At 35.7% G+C, this 26,097-nt stretch overlaps 1 protein-coding gene across 1 annotated transcript in view; it reads left to right on the forward strand.

Annotated features, from left to right (window-relative positions):
• The window catches only part of Cep290 (centrosomal protein 290), an 80,297-nt gene that overhangs the window by 51,230 nt on the left and 2,970 nt on the right, over positions 1 to 26,097 (forward strand). Inside the window, exons 40-54 of the mRNA XM_051173015.1 lie at positions 1,013 to 1,226; positions 1,888 to 2,025; positions 3,641 to 3,862; positions 4,167 to 4,289; positions 6,260 to 6,405; positions 6,629 to 6,784; positions 7,922 to 8,045; positions 11,670 to 11,804; positions 17,319 to 17,405; positions 17,813 to 17,977; positions 18,695 to 18,817; positions 19,851 to 20,023; positions 22,996 to 23,137; positions 24,158 to 24,231; positions 24,671 to 24,765. Coding sequence (XP_051028972.1) covers positions 1,013 to 1,226; positions 1,888 to 2,025; positions 3,641 to 3,862; positions 4,167 to 4,289; positions 6,260 to 6,405; positions 6,629 to 6,784; positions 7,922 to 8,045; positions 11,670 to 11,804; positions 17,319 to 17,405; positions 17,813 to 17,977; positions 18,695 to 18,817; positions 19,851 to 20,023; positions 22,996 to 23,137; positions 24,158 to 24,231; positions 24,671 to 24,765 — 2,117 coding nt within the window. The remainder of the gene's footprint in view (positions 1 to 1,012; positions 1,227 to 1,887; positions 2,026 to 3,640; positions 3,863 to 4,166; positions 4,290 to 6,259; positions 6,406 to 6,628; positions 6,785 to 7,921; positions 8,046 to 11,669; positions 11,805 to 17,318; positions 17,406 to 17,812; positions 17,978 to 18,694; positions 18,818 to 19,850; positions 20,024 to 22,995; positions 23,138 to 24,157; positions 24,232 to 24,670; positions 24,766 to 26,097) is intronic.

Genomic DNA, 26,097 nt, shown 5'->3' on the forward strand with positions numbered 1-26,097 from the left:
CCTTTGGTACAAAAGTAACTTGAAAAGTATAAACACACATATATATAGCTTTTGTTTAAACACCTGAGAGTATGTGATAAAAATTGACCTCAATAAATGTTTTGTTAAAGTATTTGATTTTTTGAAACCATAGTGACAGTGTCACAATATTTTATATACTAAAGATTAGAATCACTACTCAGACAGTTTTTTTGGTTTTTTGTTGTTGTTGTTGTTGTTGTTGTTGTTTTTTTGGGTTTTTTTTGTGTGTGGTTTTTTTTTTTTTTTTGGTTTTTTGGTTTTTTTTTTAGAAATAGATTTTTGAACCTAAAATTGGTTTGAAATTGTTCAGTTTCTAATCATAGAACCATTTTTCTGGGCCTCAGTTCATATCTGATGAAAACGAGAATGTTGGCCCACTTACAATTCTATTTCTTTTCTGTTGCCTGTTAGAATTTTAACTGTTTACTCTTGGATCCAAGATACTTCTCAAAAAGTTACTGCATATTTGAGAATATGTAAGTAGCTGCCACTTCAGGGCTTTTTTTTTTTTTTCTTTGAAAATAGTATTTGGCTTTACTTTTGTCTTGTTTTTCTCGTTCTATTGAATATACAGTAGAGTTTCTTTTTTGTATATTAGTTGTAGGTACTGGATTATAAAATTATGTCCTTTATAATATGTTTTCATTTCTTTGTTGAGATGTCTCACTCTAACCCAGAACGGCCTAGAACTCCCTGGACATGTACATTGTTGTCAGGCTCACCATAATCTTCTGCCTTGACTGCCTCAGTGCTGAGATCATAGGCATGCATGAACCACTGAGCCATGATGAAAATTACTTAGCCTTTCGCATCTCATTCCTAAGTGCAGGCAATAATCTTATGAAAGAACTTTCATGTGTAGTCTTTAACATATAAAGTACTGTCATCATGGCTTTATATCTTTATAAGTTGTTTTTGTTTTCTGTCTTTCAATCAAGGCACTACTTGCAACACCCAGTCTGGTAAATACATATTTGCTTGTTTATCTCAGGCTCCAAGAAAACCATGCCGGCGAAGTAAAGAGAGTGAGAGCAGAAGTAGAGGACTTACAGTGTGCTCTGGCGCAAGCACAAAAGGACTCCCAGAGTTTAAAGTCTGAACTCCAGGCTCAGAAAGAAGCCAACTCAAGAGCTCCAACAACCACGATGAGGAATTTAGTGGACAGGCTGAAGAGCCAACTAGCCTTGAAAGAGAAGCAACTAAAGGTAAGTGGCCACTAGGTAAGGTCTACAGAGCTGAAAAAGGCTAAAATAAGATTCTACAGTTTCCCCTACCTTAGTGTCTAAATTTTAAACAATATAACATTACTCATCTAACTAAATTCAGTAACTTTCACAGGGAGGGATACAGTAAGTTTTTTTTTTTAATGAAGAATTTATTTCTACTATATATACTTGAAAAATTTCAAACAAGACATGCTTTCTTTTCTAATATTAATTGCTTGACTTAATGCGTGCTTCTGAAAATAATTGTCAGGGGTTTGAACTGTCAATTTGTGAATAACTGAGTAAAACTATAATGGTAATTCATTAGAAAAAGCTTAGGAATTTGTGGATTATGTTTAATTAAACACTTCCCTTTTGTTAGTCTTCTTTAATGTCTGTGTTGAGACAGGTCTCACTAGTGCACCAGGCCAACCTATAACTCACTAGGTGGAAGCGGTCTTCAGGCTTGCTGTGAGCTTTTGCCTCAGCTATCTTGGCGCTGAATTACACGCAAAGGCTACAGTGCCATGCATAAAATCACTTGGGGTTTTGCATCTAATAGGAAAATAATAGAAAATAATAACTGCCCATTTTCTATTCTATTTTGTTTACATAAAACGTTAGTTTTCAACTGAAAAATTTTGCATATTGTAATTTTTAGGCACTTAGTCGAGCGCTGTTGGAACTGCGGGCAGAAATGACAGCAGCAGCTGAAGAACGTATTATTGCTGTAACTTCTCAAAAAGAGGCAAATCTCAATGTTCAACAGGTTGTTGAGAGGCACACTAAAGAGCTGAAGGTGAGCATCGGCATGTATTAATATGGCCGGATACCTGATCACTTCAGAGGATTTGTATTGAGTTGTTGGCCAGTTAGACATATACATACATGGTTCTAAAGAGCATATATCGTTATGTCACTCATATATCGCCTGTCATCTTGAAAGTTGAAAAGTTAGGCCACTCTGAGTTATGCTTACTAACAGAACTCATTTAAGAAACATTTTACTTAGAAATCTGTAAGGCAGCTTTAGTACATCTTGGCATTGCCAAGATTTAGGTCCAACACAGGCAAACACCCCATGCTGAGCTAAACCTCTGGGCCTCAGGATTCTTTTAAGGCTGTTTTGTTGAAATAATTTCAGATTCACAGCAAAACTCAGAAGACAGAGACATCCTTGCACCAAATGTATATAGCTTCTTCTGCAACTGGCATTTCCTACTTGTGTCGCAGTTATTTATTGTTTTTAAGGCATTTTACCTATAGAGCTGCCTGGCTCTTAAGCCTTTTCTTCCCCTAAATTATTTTCACAAATATACTTTATTATTTTCCCATCTAATCATTAAACTTAATGATTTAAACTTTTGTCCCTAAATATATATTTCATAATAACTTGCTATATCTCTTTCTGACCCACAAATTTCTTTATGGAAAATTTCATATAGTATATTGTGGTAAAATGAAAAATCTAATTACTTTGCCTTACAGAGCTTTTCAGTTTCATGAGGTCTCATTTATTAATTGTGAATCTTAATGTCTGAGCTGTTTGTGTTCTGTTAAGGAAGTTGTCTTCTATGCCAGTGGACTCAAGGTTATTCTGCACTTTCTCTTCTATCAGATTTAGAGTATCTGGATTTATGTTGAGGTCTTTAATCCACTTGGACATTAGTTTTGTGCAGGTGACAGATAAGGATCTATTTGTAATGTTCTACATGCAGACATCCAGTTAGTCTTGTTGTCATAGTTAATAATAAAAATCTGTTAACTAAAAATGTTAACTGAAATGTTGTTTCTGAATTTTACATCTTTTCAAATCTTTGTTTCAAAACTTTCTCTGAGATATTATAGTTTTTAAACATATTATAATAACAATTAATATTACTAATATATCATTTGACCTTAATAATTTAATAGAATATACACTTAGTTGAATAAGCCATAACAGGACAAATAATAGCATGTTTCTACCCTTGTCATCACATGTTTCTGCCATTCTTTGTTGAGAACAGCTAAGAATTTCTGAAGTTCACATGCAGGGTCTGTTCTCTTATGTTGTCCTTCATGCCTTGTCTTCTTCACAAAGGACGTGAAGTCAGACAGCCCATGTTATGCTAATCTTACGTTTCATAGTCTTTGAACCTTGCTGTGCATGTTGGCTACTTTGTTTAATTCACCTACAGTGAAGCATTTTTCATTTTCTTTGTCTTTGTGTTTTTTGTTGTTCTCTTAGTGAACTTGTTTCATTTGACATGATCAGGGAAAATAGTACGGTATGTAGTTTCCCTTGTGTGCTATACCTAGAAGTTTGTGTTGGAATATTGCTTCTAATGCATAACAGTATAACTTCAGTTTTCTGTTGCTTTATCATTAATATTTGAGGATTGTTTGTGAACAATACTTTCATCTCTTATTAGTCACAAATTGAAGATTTAAATGAAAATCTTTTAAAATTGAAAGAAGCTCTTAAAACAAGTAAAAACAAAGAAAATTCACTAGCTGATGACTTAAATGATTTAAATAATGAACTGCAAAAAAAGCAAAAAGCTTATAATAAAATTCTTAGAGAGAAAGATGGAATTGATCAAGAAAATGATGAACTGAGAAGACAGATTAAAAGACTGTCCAATGGGCTGCAGGTAATTTTGTATTTAATTCAGATACTGTGTTTGATGTGTATTGTGTAAATCATGGTTCTCACTATTTCATCATATTGCTTAAATGACTGCCTCTGGTTACTTGACTGGTTCCTTCAGTGGCCTGTGTTGTATTTTCTGTCTACACTGGGGCATGTAACAAAGCACAGTAGGAGATCCATGTTCTACGGATGCTCAGGATCATGTAAAAACATGATTAATGGTAGCCTCACAACATTTCTATTACTTGAGTATTTATTGCATTTGTTGATATTTGTCATGTAAAGTTATATCTTAATATTTTCAGAGCAAACCTCTGACAGAAAATAAGCAAAGTGTAATCGACGAACTTCAAAAAAAAGTTAAAAAGCTTGAAAGCCAACTGGAAAAGAAGGTGGATGACATAGACATGAAGCCTGTGAAGGAGAAGGTATGAGGAGTGTGCTCATTAATAGTTTTCACCTACGTGAAACGTGTCTTGACAGCCAGATAACTTTCTCTTAGTTTGAGGGGTTCATTCACACTGTGTATGTTCTGTATAAAGCTGAGATATCTAAAACACAGCTCTCCTTTAGGAAGTTAAACTCCACTGGAGTAGCACTCCCTGTCGTGCACCTCCATGTCACTTCATGATCTTGGAGTGACGTTAGTGTCTCCTCACTTCCTATGTGTATCATTGCTCCCCATTTTCTCGTCCCCTTGCTCAGTGTCTATGAAGGGGTCCATTCCATGCTGCTGAATACTCATTCTCCAAGCTAGTATTTGTATTTCCAGAAGTCAGATTATTCTTTACATTAAAAAAACAAGAACTATAATCAAGAAATGTTTAGCAGCTTTTAAAAGGATACGTAATAGCTGATTCGAATAAATAAAGTTAGAAATTAGAGAAAGCATATTGAAGGTTTTCTAGTATTAGACTTCAAAGCACACATCCCAACCTTTTTAGACATGACATCCCCATTTATAGTAGACATAATACTTAATAATATCTCCTAAATTAGTCTAACTGAAATGTAAAGTCAACATAAGATTCTATAATGTAGCCGGGCGCAGTGGCCCATGCCTTTAATCCAATCACTCGAGAGGCAGTGGCAGGTACATCACGGTGAGTTTGTGGATTTGAGGCCAGCCTGGTCTACACAGTGAGTCTAGGACAACCAAGACTACATAGAGAGATCCTGTCTCGAAAAAAAAGAGAAAGGATTCTATAATTTTAAAAATGTTATAAATGTACCAAATGAAATTAGTATAAGTATAAAAATAATTTATTAAGGAATGAGCATGATAATACACTATTCATGTATTAACATGTGTATGATATATACTAGAAGAATAAGGTAATCATGTACTTGTACCTTATATAGTATTAATATGAATTCTGAGCATCAGATATAGACTCTGATAAAATATAGATATAGATCCTGTAAAAAATGGCTTTTAATGGCAGTTTATATGATATAAATAGTATTGCTGCTAATAATTTGATTTCCAAAATGATAAGCAATCATTGGTATAACTTTCAGTAAAATAATATCTAACATTTATTTTTAAAAGCTAATTGTAGTTTTACTAAATTCAGTGTATAGAGACAAATTATCAAAACTTTTGGTGTTAATTTAGTAAAATAGAGTTAAATTATTAGTCCATGAAATTATGGACAGAATTTTTAACTATGCAGACATCCAGCAGAACTTGTTCAGAATGTGGGACTATTGTGTATCACACAGCCTCCTTTTTACCCATTTATTGTAGTACTAGCAACCATAGCACTACCAACACTACTGCTAGAGAGCTCCCTCCTGTAATACCCTAGATTTTAATAGCACTTGTAACCAGTTTATATACTCTATTTATATCTTTTTCACAAGTGTGTTCAACAAAGGAAAATTGTAAGATTTGAAAACTTGAATGCTTTTATCTGGTTTGCACATGCTTTCTGCTCTCTGTATCTAGGGTAGAAGCTAGCACATGGGCAGCACTAAAATACATGTTGGCTGGTAAAGAAATATGCATTTAGACAAGAGCAGGTTACAGCATTAGGAAACTGTCATGCTAACAAGATTGGGTTGGCCAGTCACATAGAATTATTTTTTAGAAGCTTACTTCAATAACTCATGTATTTGAATTTTCACTTAACCTCTTATAGAAATTAGCATTAAAATCTTCTCTGAAATTATTATCTGTCAAGTAATGAATGAAGCCCACTTAAATGGAAGGTCTTCATTTCCTAATAGTTTGGCATACCTTAAGATTCTAGAATTTATATAAGAGAATGAACTATTTATATATATTATCTTGGATAATTTAAAATTGTGAAAAAAATAAAATTGTACTTAAGTATTTTAAATGAGATTAAAAATAATACTGACAGTTTTATAATATATTTGTTACTGTTAACAGAGTGCTAGGGAAGAATTAATTAGGTGGGAAGAAGGTAAAAAATTACAAGCCAAAGTAGAGGGAATGCGCAACAAATTAAAAGAGAAAGAAGGAGAAGTCCACAGTCTGACAAAGCAGCTGAGTACTTTAAAGGAGCTTTTTGCCAAGTGAGTTAAATTTCATTGTAAAACCAATAGTATGTAAATTTTTTTCTTGAAATTATGTAATTTATTTTATCTGATAAATGACAAGGTTGGTAGTTTAAGTTATTTTTTATTCACATTTTATTGTCTTTAAAACGTGTTGTAAATATATTTTAATAAATATGAATGAATTATCTATAAAAACTATCAAAGATACATTTTTTTCATTCTTTATTAAATTCTACAGAGCTGATAAAGAGAAACTTACTTTGCAGAAGAAACTAAAAACAACAGGCATGACTGTTGATCAGGTTTTAGGAGTGCGAGCTTTGGAGTCGGAAAAAGAGTTGGAAGAGTTAAAAAAGAGAAATCTGGATTTAGAAAATGACATATTATACATGAGGTAAACTAGTGCATGGAATTATCGTACCTACATTGATGAAGAATTGCTTGACTTGTGCCTATGAAAATATAAATGCATTGCTTCAAATGTGGGCTTTATTGATTATCTTTTCATACATATGCAACTCAAGAGTGCGCCTAGGTCGTAACTAAGTCTGTATGGCCCTCTTTGGAGCTTTCCCTGTCTATCTGTGTGATGCTTGTGGTGTCCGTTGACATTGCTACTGTGGACAGACCGGGGCCTTACCTTTATGTCTACATTTTAGTTGCTGCATACATGGACCTGTCAGGCGCCAGGCAGGCAGAAAGGAGGCGCAGAGGAAATATTTTGCTATCCTTACTCAACAGCTGGGGAGGATGACTTCTTCTGTTAAAAAGTCATCCCTTATCTCAGCCCACGGTGCTTTGGCTGTCTGTAGTTTCACAGTGAAGTTTAAACTTATTTGAACTCTCCTCAGTGCAAGACACTGTAGAAAAGGTTTGTCTTGTCTTCTCTCTAAATTCAAGAAGCTTCAACATCTGAATTTTATTAATCAAATACATCTATCTATTAAGGAGAGGAAGGATATGACATAGACAAATTCTTAGTAAAGAAATAAGAGATGAGAGTGAATGTTAATGTTTTCCTAGTAAATGTGCATTTATTCATCACATGGAGAAGGAGCCCTGGACGATAAGGGTTCATAGATTTGTTCATGCCAGAGTACAGTGTTTCTCAAAGGCAGCCAGCTAAGTTTGCACTTAATATGGAAATAAACCTTAGAGCCTTGTTGGATCTTGAGTATTTTGAGAATAAAATCAATGGTATTCAGTTATGCTGTAATCTGTTTGAACTAGTGGGTATTTGAGCTCTTACACATAATTCCATATAAACACATGCATGTACTTTAAAAATGTTACTGTATCTATCCATCAACACATTTTAGTGATGTTATAAAGAGGTCTTTGGTGGATGCCTGATAGTAAAGGATTATTTTTTAATATAAATTATGCTGTCTTAAACTTATTTCTTTATAAAATTTGGAAACTTGAAAAAAATTAAGTTATAATAATGTACACACACTACTTTTTTTTGTATCATTACACCATAAATTTAGAGAAAGTGAAGTTTACATAATAGTCTGACTGTTGTTCATAGGACCCACCAAGCTCTTCCACGAGACTCTGTTGTAGAAGACTTACATTTACAAAATAAATACCTTCAAGAAAAACTTCACACTTTAGAAAAACAGCTTTCAAAGGATGCATATCCTCAGTCTTTGGTAAGTATGCTTCTTTCCTTAGTGATAAAGGCATAAAAGTGACATCAGAGTCTTCGTTTATCTGAACAAAACATTAGATCTTCCTCACTGATGTTGATGCAGCACACTCACTTTGACTTTACTAATGCTGAGTCATTATTTAATACTGTCTGATATGAAAGTGCTCAGTCTTCCTCCGTAAGCATTGTCTAAACCGTCATTGAAAGAACCCCTAGCAGTCTCAGCTCTAGTCAGAGCTGCTGCTGTGCAGGACCCTTACTTGTTAAGTAATGATTAGCAAGTTGGCTGCATCTCCATTTCCTCTCAGATGTGTTCCATGTGGTATCCACCCTTGGTATTAGCGTTCACAAATATAGGAACAATCCAACAGCAAAAAAAGTACAAGCAAAACTAAGACACAAATAGACGAAATGCCACAGAACCATACTCAGAACAAAAAAAAGAAAAAAAAATTGAGAAAAAAAAAAAAACAAACAACAAAAAAATGTCACTGATGATGTAAATCATTGTGTATCTACAAATATTCTGTGGTATTACAGAAATATTGTAATTCTCACTGAGTTAAGTAGAAATAATACCAAATAATAAATAAAGCAAATTTAAGTCAGCCTTACAGATTTCTAACTTCAAGTATGAAAATATATCAGTTCCTAAAGGTAAGGAAATTAATAATTTTGTGAAAATTAAAATCAGAAACATAAAAACGAGAATAAGAAAGGCTTGTAAAAATGAGAAAAGAAAAGGGGTTTGTAGCCACAAATGTCAGTCACATAACATTAGTCAGAGTAGACCTGCTGATGAGGACCATGATGCAGCCACCGTGCTGATGTAGGACTGAGGACGCTGCATAGGCTAGATATAGATATCTGCTGTATCAGTCCTGAAAAATGCCCTCATTTGAATATACTGCAGTCCTTTATTTCTTTACTAGCTGAATTTGATTATGAAAAGTCATATACAGACATTGTGACAATTTAACAAAAAATGTAATATTTGTAAAAAGAAAAAGACCTAAAAACAAACCAAAAAAGAAAGAAACGGAAAAAAAAGACCTATTAATAAATGGCTTTCTAGAAATTTGGATAATTTGCACAGTTGCATTCAGCTTTATTTACAGAAAATAACAGGAAAAAACTTGCAAATCTATTGTATAGTAATTGCATTCATAGTTCAATAAGAAATATGCTAAAATGCCCTTGTGTGAGACCTTCAGATTTACTGTTTTCTGTAAATTTTTTATAGTCAAAGGTCTTTTTTATTTATTTATTTTGCATTCTTTTCTTTAAAAAAATACATTTCTTTTATTACACATGTATAAAACAAACTACATACAGCAGGGAGAACCATGTGACAATCATGAGTTCTATAAATGTTACATTCATAGTGGTTTGGCTATTTGTATTTGTCCAGCTTGAAGTAAACATCTTTCCTGTCTTGTTGGGTCTAAATTTCTGAATGAAATTAAATATCTATCCTATCTCAACTCTAATAACTTAACTTCTTTGTCTTGATCTAAAAAGGTCTTATCCCCTAACCAGCTAAACTTATTATGAAGCAGTCATTGCCATGTCATCATTAGGTCAAATATCCATACCAGAAATAGAAGAGACAAATTTCAGGAAGAAAAAGGAGTTTAGAAACAGAGATTAAATATTCCCATGTGTGATGGAGACCTTAAAAATCATCCAAGATACAAAAGTTGTCGGCTTTATAAATGACAGGATTTACTCTGTAGTAAACTAACAGTAGAAGAGCCTGAATACGTCCTTGGGCCATGTGACTAAATGGGGACCTGATACTTACTGTGGCTTATGCCCATCACACACACACACACACACACACACACACACACACACACACACACACACACAAATTGTTTGCTTTCTTGCCATTGCATGTATACATATGTATCCTGTAAACAAAAAATTTAGAGTCAATGCTGACTTCCTGCCTGTGTTCTGTTATATGGGTCATCAGAATCAAAGGTCTATCTAGAATGCTTTTGATGTTGTGTTATTTCTTTTTTTATATTTGGTCCAAGAAAATATGTATATGTTTCTTTACTTCAACTACATATTGGAAGTACAGTATAATTTTAATAATTTGAGATATGTTATAAAGAAAGTACAAAAGATCTACTTATACAGTATTATTTTAAGCAGAATATCTAGGAAGCTACTGACTTCATAGTCTGTTGAGCTAATAGAACGATAGAACTGACCAAAGCCATGCTGATGACTTCTACATACTTTATATTATGCACACAACCATCCTAATAGTAGTTATTATTTAATGTTCCAGCCTACTCAGAATCACTTTTAGGATTTCTCTTTTAAAAAATACAATTTAGAAAAAAAAAATACAATTTAAACTAAAAGATAAAGTAAGCCAGGGTAGATTCATGCCAATAAAAAGCAAATACAGTGTATTTCAGAGGGCAGAATTTATAGCTAAATCTCAATAAACTACTAACTGCCTTCTGGAAGAAGAAATTGAGGTGGCTGTTTTATAGTTCTTGTGTTGGTTTGCTGGAGTCACAGTACAGCCCTTTATGTTCATAAGTCTGTATCTAAGTTTTAGCCAACAATAGAAAATATCTGGGGGAAAAATAGGTCTGTAGTAAATGTAGACAGACTTTTTTCTTTTCTCTTTATTTTGTACACAATATTTTCTATATTCTATAATATAGCAACATTATAGTTATTTATATGGCTTTACAAATCCATACAAGTGTATATTTATATTGTAGGTGTAAGCAATCTCAATGATTTGAAGTATATGGAAATATACTTAAGCTATAGACACACACCACTCTATTTTACTTAGTGGAATTAAACCAGCCACAGAGTTGAGGGGTAGTGTTCTAGAGCCAGTTTCCTTTGGATCCTAAGAGACACTTGTCTACAGATGTGGCTTAAACAACAGAAATCTATTGTCTCACAGTCCTTGAGTTTGAATGTCCAAAGCCAAGCTGCTGCAGTGCTGCTGCCTTCTGAAGACGTGGAAGGAAAGATGAATCTGAGACTTGGCACTTAGGTGTTCATCTTTTCTACATTTAGTCTAAGAAAATGTGATTATATTTCTTTACTTAGAAGATGTTTTTATACAGTCTCTTAATACCATCGTCCTGTGGTGCATATCGCTGCCCAAACTCCCTGATTTCCTCCTTGCATAGGAAATGATCTTCCTTAACTAGGGAAGACCCTAGTGACCTCCTTTTCACTTAATTATTCCTGTGAAGCAAATAAGGTCACATTCGGAGATGCTGGGAGTTATGAAATAGTTAGCGAGTAGCGGAACAATTTCATCCTTCAGAACTTGAGAACCTTTATTTTGAACTAACAAAACCAGTATAAGATAGTTTAAACACTATGGGAGTGTCTGTGAAGGCACTGTAATGTATACATTTTAAAGCTATACCTCACTTTGCTATCTGTTTTAATTTTTGAAATTACTTCTTCTGGAGGTTTATAATCTATCTTACTTGTTTTTGGTTTTATGTAATACTTGCCATTCTCTTCCCATATTTCTGTTAGAAATTTCACTTTTGACAATGTTTCTTTATTCATTATGTCTTGGTGGCTTTTATTAAATGTTGAACATATTCTAAATTTTATTTTCCAGACTTCAGAAATAGAGTCAGATGATCATTGTCAAAAAGAACAAGAACTTCAGAGGGAAAACTTGAGGTTGTCATCTGAAAATATTGAGCTGAAATTTCAACTTGAACAAGCAAATAAAGATTTGCCAAGACTAAAAGTAAACTTAATTTTATTATAATGCCTGAATTCACCACACACATAAATTTACTTGTATTTCTTTCTGAAATGAATATTCATAAGCTATCTTTGTGTTGTTAAATTGTATATATTTCATGATTTAAGAGGCATTTGTTGAGTCTCTATATCAGACATGCTTTTAGGTGCTAGAGAGGGCAGTTATTAAAAGTCCACACATAAATGAAACTTATCTTCCAATGAGGAAGATTGCCAATCAGGAACCAAAAAAGTTAAGTGTATAATAGCTTAGCTGATGCTAAGTGCTGTAGGAAAAGAGAAAGCATGATTGGTAGAAAGGGATTACATAGACAGGGTTGTAGAGAGGTAAGGAGAGGTCATACTGACACCAAGAATTCCAGTCATACAGTGTCGATTTCATTTGTTTCAAGGTAAGAAGATATTTCTTATATTTCATTAGTAATTATAATTACTGAAATCTAATAGTTTCTTTACAAGTATACTTCTGATGTTAATACTTTCATCTTTGATTTTCTATATCTCACCCTATTATGGTGATGGCTTTTTTTTCTTGGCTAACTAAGTTTCAGTCTTATTTTCTAATCAAAAACGTTAGTATTTCTGTCATTTCCACTGGTAGTGATACACTTAAGCTTCCTGCTTCTCATTCTGTTTTATACACCAAGTAAACCAGTGCAGTGATTCCAGTTCTTTGTCTGTATATCAGAAAAATAAACATGTATGTGCAATATGGGATGGCAAAATCAGGCTTAGATGCTTAATTTTTGTAAAGTGTTGAGGCAATAGTTTATAAAATATTGACTAAGTATTTATGCATAATGTTCTTTATCTCATCTTAGATAGGGTTGCTATTGCTGTCTTGAACATTATGACAAAAAGCAACTTGCAGAAGTCTTCTTTTAGAATTCTACCTCACAGCCCATCAGGAGAAATCAGGGCAGGAACCTGGAAGCAGGAGCTGATGCAGAGACCAAGGAATGCTGCTTCCAGGCTTGGTCTTCAGGGTTCTCTCTGCCTGTTTTCTTATATAACTCAGGGCCAGCCGCCCGAGGGTGACAGCACCCACAGTGAGCTGGAATCTTCCACAACAGTCTTTAATCAAGAAAAGACACCACAGGCCTACATTTATGGAGACATTTGCTCAATTGCTGTTCCTTCCTCTCAGGTTACTCTAGCTTGTGTCAAGTTGACAAAAAAACTAGCCAGTACATGTCATATATCAAAATTTCTTTTGTTTAATGACATAATTGTTAACATTGGTTCTATTGTAGAGTTTTCTTTTTTCTATATTATTATTATTATTAATTCACATTATATCCTGATTATGATCTCCTTACTCTTATCTTCCTATTTCCACTCTGCCTCCCTTTTCCATTCTTTTACCTTCCCCTAGACCTCTGACATATGGAGTCCTCCTCCCCCACCATCTGACCACAGCCATCAAGTCTCATCTGAATAGCCTACATGCCCTTCCTCTGTGTGCCCACAGGGCCTTTCTGCCAAGGGGCAGAGATCAAATCGCAGGCACCAGAGTTCTTGTCAGAGGCAGTCCCCAGCTCCCTCTCCTTCCCCATATGGAGAATGAACTGTCCCTAGTCTATATCTGAACAGTGGGTCTAGGTCCCCTGCTTGCACTGCCCTTGATTGGTGCAACAGGTGTGCAAGTCCCCAGGGTCCAGATCTGCCATCCTTAATAGTCTCCTTGTGGAGCTCCTGACAACTCAACACCCCCCAAATTTTCTATCCCCCAACTCTTCCAGACAATTCGCAGCTCTTCACCCAGAGTTTGGCTGCGTGTCCCATTATCTGTCCTGATCCCCCACTAGGTGGAGTCTCTCAGAGGAAATCTATATTGGGCTATTATCCACTTATAAGTGAGATTATACCATGCACATCTTTCTGGGTCTCAGTTACCTCACTAAGAATGATCTTTTCTCATTCCATTCATTTGCCTGCAAGTTTCAAGATTTACTTGTTTATGATAGCTGAATAGTATTCCATTTGTAAATGTACCATAGGTTCTTTATCCATTCTTCTATTGAGGGACATCTGAGTTGTTTCCAGATTCCAGCTGTTACAAATAAAAGTGCAATGAACATAGTTGAGCAAATGTACTTGTTGTGTGGTGGAGCATCTTTCGGATATATGCCCTGCAGTGGAATAGCTGGGTCTTTAGTTAGCACTATTCCCAATTTTCTGAGAAAACAGCACATCGATTTCCAAAGGGGTTGTACAAGATTGCACTCCCACAAGCAATGGAGGAGTGTTCCCCTTTATCCACATTTTTGCTAGTATGTGCTGTCACTTGAGTTTTGTATCTTAGCCATTCTGATAGGTGTAAGATGGAATCTCAGAGCTGTTTTGATTTGCATTTCCCTGATTTCTAGGGATGTTGATCATTTCTTTAAGTGTTTCTCTGCCATTTAATACTCGTCTGTTGAGAATTATCTGTTTAGTTCTATACTCGATTTTTTAAATGGGTTATTTGGTTTGGTGGTGTTTAATTTCTTCAGTTCTTTATATATTTGGAATATTAGCCCTTTGTCTGATGTCTGGTTGGTGAAGATCTTCTCCTAGTCTGTAGGCTGTCGTTTTTCTGTTGACAGTGTCCTTTGCCTTACAGAAGCTTTTCAGTTTCATGAGGTCACATTAATTGTTGACCTTGGAGCCTGAGCTATTGTGTTCTGTTCAGGAAGTTGTCCTCTGTGCCAGTGAGTTCAAGGCTCTCCCCCTGTATGGTTTTATGTTGAGGTCTTCAATCCACTTAGACTTTAGTTTTGTGCAGCGTGATAAATAATAAACATTATTAGGCCCTACAGATAATTAGAAACAACAGTGAATAGTGATAGTTTGACTTGTTCCTTTCCAATTTGTATCCCCTTGATCTCCTTGTTGTCTTGTTGCTCTAGCTAGGGCATCAAGTACTATATTGAGCTGCAAAGAGAGTGGACAGCCTTGTCTTGTACCTTATTTTAGTGGAATTGGTTTAAGTTTCTCTCCATTTAGTTTGATGTTGGCTATTGGATTGCTGTATATTGCCTTTATTATGTTTAGATATGTGCCTTGATTTCTCCAAAACTTTGAACATGAATGGGTGTATCCTTTTGTGTTTATGTAAAATGTTCTGTAGACATGGGTTAGGTCCATTTTGTTCATGATGTCTAGTAGTTTCATTGTTTCTCCATTTAGTTTCTGTCTTGATGATCTGTCTGTTGGGGAAAGTGGGGTGTTCAAGTTTCCCACTGTTATTGTGTGAGGTCTTATGTGTGATTTAAGCTTTAGTAATGTTACTTTTACAAATGTAGATGCTTCTATACTTGGGGCATAGATATTCAAAATTGAGACATCCTCTTGGTGTATTTTCCTTTGATGAGTATGAAGTGTGCTTTACTATATATTTTTATTAGTTTTGGTTAAAAGTTTGTTTTGTTAAGATACCAGAATGGCTACTGCAGCTTGCTTATTTGGTCCATTTGCTTGGAATATCATTTTCTAGCCCTTTAAGGTAATGTCTATCTTTATTGCTGAGGTGTTTCTTGTATGCAGCAGAATGATGGGTCTTGTTTTTGCATCTATTCTGTTTGCCTGTCTCTCTTTATTCTGGAGTTGAGGGCATTGATGTTGAGTGATATTAATGACCAGTGGTTATTGCTTCTTGTTTTTTTTTTTTTTTTTTTTTTTTTTTTTTTTTTTTTTTTTTATGTTGGTGATGGTGGAATGTGTGTTTTATTTCCTTTGTTTTCGCAGATGTAGCATTACTTATGTCCTTTGTTTTCTTGAGTAGAGTTACCCTCCTTAGGTTGGAGTTTTCATTCTAGTATCTTCTGTAGGGCTGGATTTGTCATTATCTATTGTTTAAACTTGGTTTTGTTTTAGAATATCTTGTTTTCTCCATCTATGGTGATTGAAAGTTTTGCTGGTTGTAGTCTGGGTTGGCATCTGTGGTCTCTTAGTGTCTTCATTATCTCTGTGGAGAAGTCAGGTGTAATTCTGATAGGTCTGCCTTTATATGTGACTTGGCCTTTTTCTCTTGCAGCTTTTAATATTTTTTTTATTCTGTACATTTAATGTTTTGATTATTATGTGAAGGAGGATTTTCTTTTCTGGTCCAATCTATTTTCAGTTCTGTAGGCTTCTTGTATGTTTATGTGAATTACTTTCTTTAAGTTGGGGAAGTTTTCTTCAGTGATTTTGTTGAAAATATTTTCTGAGCCATGGAGCTGGGCGTCTTTTTTGTTTGTTTGTTTGTTTGTTTGTTTCTATTCCTATTATTCTTGGCTTTGGCCTTTTCATAGTGTCCCAGATCTCTTGGATGTTCTTTTTCAGGAGCTTTTTCTATTTGAGATTTTCTTTGACTGTTGTATTTACTTCTTCAGTCATATCTTCTATCCCTGAGATTCTTTCTTCCATCTCTTGTATTCTGTTGGTGATGCTTGTATCTGTAGATCCTGTCCTCTTCCCTGGGTTATCCATTTCCAGGATTGTCTCAAGTTTGTTTTCTCCATTATTTCTATCTACATTTTTAGGTCTTGAATCCTTTTATTCATTTCCTCCTGTTTTGCTGTAGTTTCCTGTCTTTCACTAATTTCTTTAAGTGATTTGTTCAATTGTTTCATCTTTTTCCTTGTGGATTCCTGTTCTAGTTTGAGAGATTTCTTTTCCTCCTTTAAGGCCTATATCATTTTCATTACCTCGGATTTGAAATCTTTCTCCTGTGCATCAAATGTGATAGTATCTCCAGGGCTTGTTGTAGTGGTGCGACTGCTGGTTTCTGGTGTTGTCAGATGGTACTGGGAGTTGTTGCTTGTGTTCTTACACTGACCTCTTTCCATTGTGAGTCTCTGGTGTTAGCAGGTTTGGTGTTCTCTGATGGTCAGACAGTTTGGGGGTAGGTATAGGAAATGGGGCATCAGTCCTGTGCCCTATTCACTCCTGCTGAGATCACTCTCTTTGACTCCCTGTTTATGATCCAGAGAAGTTGTGCACTTCTGTTTAGTTCAATGTTTTTGTTGGCTCCTGGATTGTGAACCAAGTAAGCTGGGGAGCAGGCAGAAAGATAATATGAGCAGAGAACTGCTCCAGTGGGCCTCCTTTCCTCCAGAGGTCGGAGGGCATTGTGTGACCCTGGTGCTTAGCAGCCCACAGCTCTGTGTGGCCTCTGGAGATCAGAATCTGTGCTCCCACCAGGCATGTGTGCTGCGGCTAGTGCTGGAGCCTGTGCCAGTGTCTGTAGGAATCCAGGAACTTTTCTGTGGATTAGCATGGTGGCCTGAGGCTGGACCCACCGGTGCTCCACAACTTGCAGCCCTTTTACCTGGGGATCCACAGCACTGGTGTTTTGTAGTTTCAGTTCAGTCCTTAGTCACTGCTTTCTTGTTGGTCAAACAAGATGTGTGTTTGGCTCTGCCCTCTTGGATCCTCCTATAGTAGAATTTTCAGTTCAGATAATAGTCCTCTCTTTTTCAGGGGCTTTTATTATACAGCTATGACAGATTGCTGTTGTTTTGTCTTTTAGAATCAAGTAAGAGACTTGAAGGAAATGTGTGAATTTCTTAAGAAAGGAAAAATGGAAGTTGAACGGAAACTTGGTCAGGTCAGAGGGGTAAGTTTATTTCTTTAGAAAGCTAGTAACAAAGGTTTAAGTGCCTATTGATTTTCTATTTTTGAGTGATATAAATTGAACATTCATGATACAGAAATTCATTCAAGTAATAACACTGTGACATACAGTATGCATTATCTGAAAATACTAAGAATAGTACTAGAAATTACTCAGTACAAATACTGGCAGTTAACATTTGTTTCAAAGCGAAAATATGTATGTATGTTTTATGTAAAGTACATTATAATTTCTGTCCCACATACTTTAGAAATATATTGAATTAACAAAATCTTCAGAATTATATATCAGCAATTACTAAAGAAGAGTACAATATTAGACCTGTTTTAGCATTAGGACATCATAGTTTCTAATGTATTAAATTTTAATATTTCTACATTATTTTGTAGTCTGGTAGAAGTGGGAAGACAATCCCTGAGCTAGAAAAAACTATTGGGTTAATGAAGAAAGTAGTTGAAAAAGTCCAGAGAGAAAATCTACAATTGAAAAAAGCATCAGGAATACTGACTAGTGAAAAAATGGCTAATATTGAAGAAGAAAATGAAAAATTAAAGGTAATTTTTATGTGGCTATTTTATATAAAGGTTTTACTGTTTTAATTTGCTTTGCTTTTTAAGGGAAATGTTACGTACATTCACACTACACTGAAGGGCCTTAGTTGATGTGATTTTATTTTATGTGTGAGAACAGGTTATTGACCTGAAATTTAAAGGTAGCTACACAGTGGCTGTGTTTGGTCTTTTTTGCTGTTTCTGAACCAGTTGTTCTTTTCTGGTGATAGAGTAATGATGTGTGTCTCTTTTAGATTTGATTTGTAAAGTAAGGATTTTTGTGGGATTTCCTGTATTTCCTTTTAATCGTAAACTTATTTTAACATGTAGCCAAGGTTGGTAGGAACTTTGGTTACAAGTAACTAGTTTGGGTTAAGTCTTTAATTGTAATATCAAATAGGGTATGTAAAACTACCTACCTTGAATTAAATTTTATTAAGTCTAAATAATATTTATTTTTTATATTTAAGAGAATTAAAATTAAATTCCTTCATTTATTCATTTTGCTTTCCGTCTCCATCACCTCCCATGCTTCCTTACCTTACTTTCTCTCAAATTCATGACCTCCCTTTCTTTATTGTTTATACATATAAATATACATAAATATATAACTACAACTTGCTAAGTCCATTTATTGTTGTTTGCATATATGATTTCATATAAAGAATCATCTTTTATTGATGCTTTGTTTTGATAATATGTTGCTTTACTAATTACCAGGCTGAATTAGAAAAGCTGAAAGCTCACTTTGGACGTCAGTTGAGTGTGCAGTATGAATCCAAGAACAAAGGCACTGAGAAAATTGTTGCTGAAAATGAACGGCTTCGGAAAGAACTTAAGAAAGTAAGATGTTTATGATTATAGCAAATTAATATTGATATATCCTGGATGCCAGTGTCTGTTCACAGCACATATTAAGATAAATTAAGAATTATATTTTATCAAGAGGTACATTTATATGAAAATTAAGGTGGTATAGTGAAAAAAGTCCTCACCAGTTTCAGTTCTTAGTTTTACTATTTATTGGGAATTGTTCCAAGCTGAATAATGTCTCTATGTTCCTCCAATTCCTCATATATGAAATTGGGAGTAGTAAACATACCTATCGCTTAGCTGAGTGGGGAAGTGAATGCCTATAATCCCAGTATTCAGGCTGGAAGAGAGACAAGCTAGGCCACATAGGGAACCCATCTCAAATGAAACACACATGTCTCACAAAGTCATTGAGAAATTTAAATGAGTTAATATTTATGCATATACTTTAGAGCAGTGTCCAATTTATAGAGCAAAGAACAGAACCATTTTGTTAAGATTCTTTTCTATTTAAATAACAAAATAGTCTTTACTCCAACAAATAGGCATTATTTTTAACATGCATTACCTAGTGAATGAATTGAAATTATAGTCCTAAAAACATTTAAAACAGTAACGAATTGTATTGTGAAGCCAGAGCTGTATTGTCTTGAATCTTAATATTCATTACTAGAAATAATGTGTCAGTTATATGCTGCTTGTGTTAACAGCCAGGGCACCTTTAAGTATTATGGAGTCAAAACAAAGGATCTTTGAAGGTACAGTCACATTATCTATCTCATTATTCTGAACATTTTCCTGAGAAATAAATGACAAATTTAGAGTATCCATTAGATATTTCAGATAATAATCTGTATATGTTTCTCTGCCTTCATTTAATTGAGTTTTTGTGCTAATTACTATGAATAGATTGTCATTTTAGAGGAAAACATTTTTCAGTTTTAAAACAATAAAGCTCCAGCTTGCTTTATATTTTCCAACCTATAGTGGTAATTTTATACCTGACATCTGTGAAAACAGTATTATGCTTTGTCATGATGTGCTAATAAACCTTTACTGATAGGAAATGGAAGCTTCCGAGAAACTGCGGATAGCTAAGAACAACTTAGAGCTGGTAAACGAGAAGATGGCAGCACAACTAGAAGAGACTGGGAAGAGATTACAGTTTTCAGAAAGTAGAGGTCCCCAGCTGGAAGGTGCTGACAGCAAGAGCTGGAAGTCAATTGTGGTTACAAGGTAGGATGATTTCAATGTTCAAATTAAACCTGTTCAAATTGTAACCAGTTCTAACTCCAGCATCAGGAACAGAGCTGAGACTGGGCTAATTTCCTGGAGCTAGGTGTCCATCATTCAGCCTTGGGCCAGGGCTGATGCTATCCAGCTTCTCCTGGATGCTCAATCTGCAACTCCAACTTCAGCCTCTTGTGCTTGTTTATTACTGCTGCAGATAGATCCTAAGCAACTGGACTGTTTTATGCTGCATGTGGAGTGAGCTATGTTGCTTTTATTTGTATATTGAACAACTTTCTTTATAGAGAGCCCAATAGATGAATACAGCAGCAATGTTAGTGTCTTATTGGCCTCTACTTTTTGGTGCATTTTCTCCCATCCTGAGAATACTTTCTATAAGTAAATTCTATTTGTGCCTATGGCACTATGTATTGTTGCTGTGAAATCCAACTTTATTTTACCATATTTGCACAGTTTTTTACATAAGTGCATTCCTTTTTGATGTCCTTGTAAGCCATCTTTGCCCGATTTGGAATGACATGAGGGGAACAACATGACACTATTATTACCTCAACTAAAAGTGAGCTGTAGCACAGAGACAGCTAGTTCCACTCTGGGCCTTGGATTGCTTTTGCCTATATCAGCCAATATATTTTTTTAATCTCATTAACATTTTTCCATTTATTTATTTAGTTGCCTCACAGCCTGGTCACAGTCTCCTCCTTTCTTTCCTCCCACTCCCAACCTTAATGCTTCCCTCTCTTCATCCTTCCCCTTTTCAGAGGAGGGGATTGCCCCTGCACACCATGGGCACCAACCCACTCTGGCACATCCTGTCAGCCATTTTTAAGGAGGAAAGAAAGAGCCAAGTGGGCATAATGGAGAACACTCAGACAGGTGGCTATATTCCTGGAGAAGATTCCCTTTTCTTCTTGTCCTAACATTACATAGAATAGTCAGAGTTCAGACTTTCCCTGCAGTTCTCACTTTACTTTCTACAGTCTGTAAACAAGTGTTCTTTCAGAATGCTAATGTCAAGATGAAAATAACAAGGTGTAATCGTGTGAAGGGGAGAAAAGTATCATCTTGGGCCTGGTGGGTTTGAGCCAGCAGCTGTCACTCTATATGTTGTCAGACATATTAAGTGACTTGGAGATTTAGCTTTTCTACAAATAGTCACTCAACATCTGCTACTGCCATGCTATGTACTTCAGGTTGTTTCTAAAAGGCCCAAGCTTACTTAGGTTGCCTCAAGAGCAAGCATCCATCACATAGAAAGACCTACTTTTCACTGTGACATTACATAAATTATATCCCTTTGTAGGTCAAGATACTTTTTAAACTGTGGAGTTGACAGACCCTGCCCTTATTTTTTTATAGCTTTCTGAGGTAACAAAAATGATTACTTGCTGGCATGAAAAGACTACTTAGTTTTAAGACATTGTGGGTTAATGGCACTGTTTTACCATAATTGAAGATGACTTTACATGTTAAGTCACTTATGAGTTCTTATTTTGAGAACTGCACATAGGCAACAACTTCAGTAGACATAAGTCTAACTTGTTATTAAGATAGTCCATTTATCCAAGGTTGATCTCATACTCTGCCTTGCCCTTTCAAGCATCCCAACTATATTGTCCTCTAGGAGGAGCGAGGTTAAGGCATGGGCTATTTGAATGAGGTGCTATGATCAAGACGGTCTTTATTCTTAGGTGGCTTTCTTAAGTCACTGTTGTTGCTGTGAAGAGGCAACCATGTTCAAGGCAATTCTTTAAAAAGAAAACATTTAACTAGGGGCTTGCTTACAATTTCAGAGGGTTAATCAATCCATTATCATGGTTCTGGGAGCATGGTGGCACTCAGGCAGGCAGGTATGGTGTTGGAGCAATAGCAGGGAGTCAGGATGTAAGCCATCAACTGTACGCAGCCGACCAAGCAAGATTGGTGTAGCAAGGGCTTTTGATGCCTCCAAGTCCACCCTCAGTGACATTCTTCCTTCAACAAGGCCACAGCTCCTAATCCTTCTAATCCTTTCAAAGAGTTCTACTTTCTGGTGATCAAACATTCAAATATATGAGCTTACTGGAAGGGGAGGAGATATCCTCATTCAATCCATCACAGTGGCTTTTGAACAGAAATGAATGAAGTGGAGAAATGAGCTCTGGTAGTTCACATTGCCCTTTGGTGTATCTGTGTAGTTAGTCCTTGTCACATAAGCACAATCTTATAATTTGTTTGTTTTTAAAGTCCATCCAAGATTATTTGTAAGTATTTAGGTAATCATAACTGCCCTTCCTTATGCTGTCATTGTCAGATACTTTTTTTCTAAATCAGTACTTTCCTTTTTTATTTATTTATAAGACACTACGTATTATTTTCCTTGGAAAACGTTTGAATATAGTACCCATTGTCTTCTTGAAAGTATGTGCCTTTAGTAAAACTATTTGGGTCATGTTTCTAAGAATTTCTTCTGAGTTGATTTCTTTAGGCCATTTATCATTTCCTTACTGGTTACAAATCTGTGTTGCTTCATACTTTCTAGGGCATGCACTGTTGCTCTCACTCATGCTGTTGAACAGCTTGTTGTGTCTGTAGTGCCCCTTTAGGATTTTCCTATATAAGTACTTCCTGGTATAGAGAAGGGTACTAGGTGTGAAGAAAGTTTTTTGTAGTCTGCTGAATTAGGTATTTTCTTATGTCTGAAATAAGATATCAACCTAAATGCTTTAGAGTTGCCAAATTCAATCCCCACTTCTGATCTTAGGCTCCATAGGCTCACTTTAGTTTTCTATTTTAATTAGCACATATTAATTCGGATGCTTAACCTTTAACACTACCCTTTAATGCTAAACACATAGCCAAAGGTTTGACCAAAAGTACTATAATATAGCCTTGCATATTTTACTGTGATTTAAGCTGACTTTAAATTAGTGAGAGAAGTTATATATAATGCCCATAATTGTTCTCCATATTTTTAGAATGTATGAGACCAAGATAAAAGAGTTCGAAAATGATATTGCCAAAAAGAACCAAAGCATCACTGACCTTAAACAGCTTGTAAGAGAAGCAACAGAGAGAGAACAGAAAGCTAAGAAATACACTGAAGATCTTGAACAACAGGCACGTAATAGTCTTTAAATGATAAAACAATGTTTCTCGACAATCCCTGAATTGCCTGAAGGTGAAAACAATGAACTCCTGAATAATGTCTCCCCTTGGAGACACATACAGTGAATGGTACTTAGACTCATCTACTTTAAGCCACAAGTAGATAATCACTGACTTCTCATTCTCCCCATCTTTTTTTTTTTTTTTTTCATTAATCATGTCAGGTATATTGTTAAAATCTATCCCAAATCTGACTACTGCTCAGTGTGGAAGCCATTATGTCATGCTGAATGGCTGCAGTAATTTCCTAACTGGTCTCTGGGCTTCTACTTGCATCATTGCACGTTTTCTATTCTGCTGGTCTATTCTTCATATAGTTGTCAAACAGTTCTGTAAAGCATATTGCAAATTAGTTTCATGCTAAACTCTCACCCATCACAAAGGAACAAAACTAACACAACTCTTCTCATAGCCTGTATCTGGGAACAAGGTACCACTTTGCATCTTGTACCAGTTTTTCCAACCTTAATGCTTTCAACCCTTTAACAACTGAAACTCATCTAAGCTTCAGATCTTTATGCCTGCTTGTTTTACCTAGAACTCCACTTATTATTCCCAATATTCTTAGCTGACTCCTTAACTTGTCTTGATTTAAATGAGGGCTTTTCAGAAGCCCTAGACCAGCACCATGTCCCCCTTAGCTTCGTTTCTGGATAGCCTTTCTCCCTATCCTGCTGTGTCACATCCGATCTCAGTTATCACAGTATCACTACTTCCCTCCCTCAGTAGAACTACAAGGACTCTGCAAGAGATTCAGGCTATGCCATTTACTGTCCCTCATGACCTAGGTCAAGCCTGGCATGCACTACTGAGTTGCTCAAGAACTGACACTTGAATGCATAGACTACAACACAGGACTGTGGTTATTTTATGCTTCCCAAGACCCAACTCTTATACTTTATTAAAATTTTGTCTTTTTTAAACCTCATTTCCGTGCTGACCTTTCATCTTGTTTCTACATTGTGCTCAAAGGTTGAGATCCTTAAAAATATTCCTGAAGGTGCTGAGACAGAACAAGGGCTTATACGGGAACTCCAGCTTCTTAGGTACATATGTTGTTAAATGTTTTAATATCTAGAGTGTGGGTGTGTGTCTGGGGGGGTGTACACGTGTACATGCCAGGGGTGAGGATGTGCATGCCATGTATGAAAGGTCAGAGACAGCTTGTAAGAGTTGGTTCTCTCCTTCCAAGACCTTAAATCAACTCATCAATTTCACAGCATGCACCTTTATTAACTAAACCACCTTCCTGTTTATTTTTAGAAAATTACTTGTTACAGCCAGACTTGTCACACCTAGAGACTTGGGTTCCTCAATCTTTATTATAATTTCATCCTTCTAATATACTTACTATATATGGAAAGAGGAAGGGAGAGGATCCCAATACTAATATTTCCAGATTTTCAGTCATTTTTGAAATGCCTGTGTACTCTACATAGTGGTACCCGCTGTATATTTTTCTAGCATGCTATTGTTGTGTTCTAGATTAGCCAACAGTCAGCTGGATAAAGAAAAGGCAGAATTAATCCGACAGATAGAAGTTAACAAAGAGCAAACTGGAGCTCAAAGCGGCACATCTGGTAATGTATTTCGTAACACTTGCTGGCTATCCCAAGTTTCCGATTTAGGGCTTGCCTTTTGTGTTTGTTTCTGATTATTGTTTTCTGTAGTAGCAAATACCTGATATGAATATTCAGAGATGTTCTCTCTCATGCTATGAAAATATTCCCACATAGCACTTTGAACTGCTTATACTACAAAGTGGCTAAGTTTTTCTCCTTGTGATCCAGTTACAGACTTAATCATAGTATATTACTAAACAGTATATTATTACCAAGCCTTGAATGTCACCATTTGCTTCCAGTTCTAAATGTAGATCCTAGAATCCCTATACACATTGTCTTCTGAGTGTTACTAATCATTGTCTTGTGTTAGTTTCAAAACTACAAGTACTACAGTAGTGGTTTTTTTTAACAAAACAAAAATGTACCTTATATTCTTTCATTCCTGTTGAGAAGTTAGCAGTCATGTGTGTGTACACATACAGAATACAGTTGATCTTCATTATTTGCACATCTGTAGTTGCAAATGTAATTGTTCATCACAATATATTTACAGTTCCTCAATCAGCTCATGGTGCTTTTGCAAACAGGCACAGCAAGAATATGGGAACAGTTTCCCATAGTCCCACCCCAGGGAGCACAAGGTAGTGCTGGGCGTTCTTGTTCACACAGAAGTGATCTAGGGTGGAGTGCTAGGTACCACTGTAGCCAGTTGGAGTTTGAATCTTAGCTCTGACACTTTTAACAGGGCAGCCTCAGAAAAGTGGCTTATAACTTCTGAGCATTATCCTTTAAAACTAAAGAAAATATAATCAGGATGAATTGTTTGTTGAAGCCAAGAAAACAATTTTGAGTCTGTGTGTATGCTTATGCATGGATTTGCATTTCTCCTAGGAATCATGGTTTGATATTTGCTAATTTTTACCAAGTGTTGCAGAAAAATTAAAAATGGCTAATGTTTACTCTTATTATTTAACCTCGTATCAAATCAATAAAAGTCACAGACACCTGATAGATTTTTAAGTAAGCCCTATTTTACCTAGGGCTGGACAGATTAACATCCTCAACTGCCTTTATCTCCCAGTCCCACATCCTATTCACTTGCTCTTATCATTTTTATCTGGGCTGCTTCCCATCCATACTCCCTAAAATACTTGCACATGTTCCACATCTGGGCTGTTATCATCCATCCATGCCAATCCAGCCCCACACTTCTCTCAATGCTACCCCATGGCAGCTTTGCTTCTATCTTCCTCCTCTACCTGTTCTCCTTTCCATGATCCATCTGTCCCCAAAGCCCTTGAGCCTTAGCTCTGCCCCTCACTTCTGCCCTGCCCAAGTATAGGCCAA

Source organism: Acomys russatus, chromosome 31 (genome assembly GCF_903995435.1).
Source record: "Acomys russatus chromosome 31, mAcoRus1.1, whole genome shotgun sequence".
Lineage (NCBI taxonomy): Eukaryota > Metazoa > Chordata > Mammalia > Rodentia > Muridae > Acomys > Acomys russatus.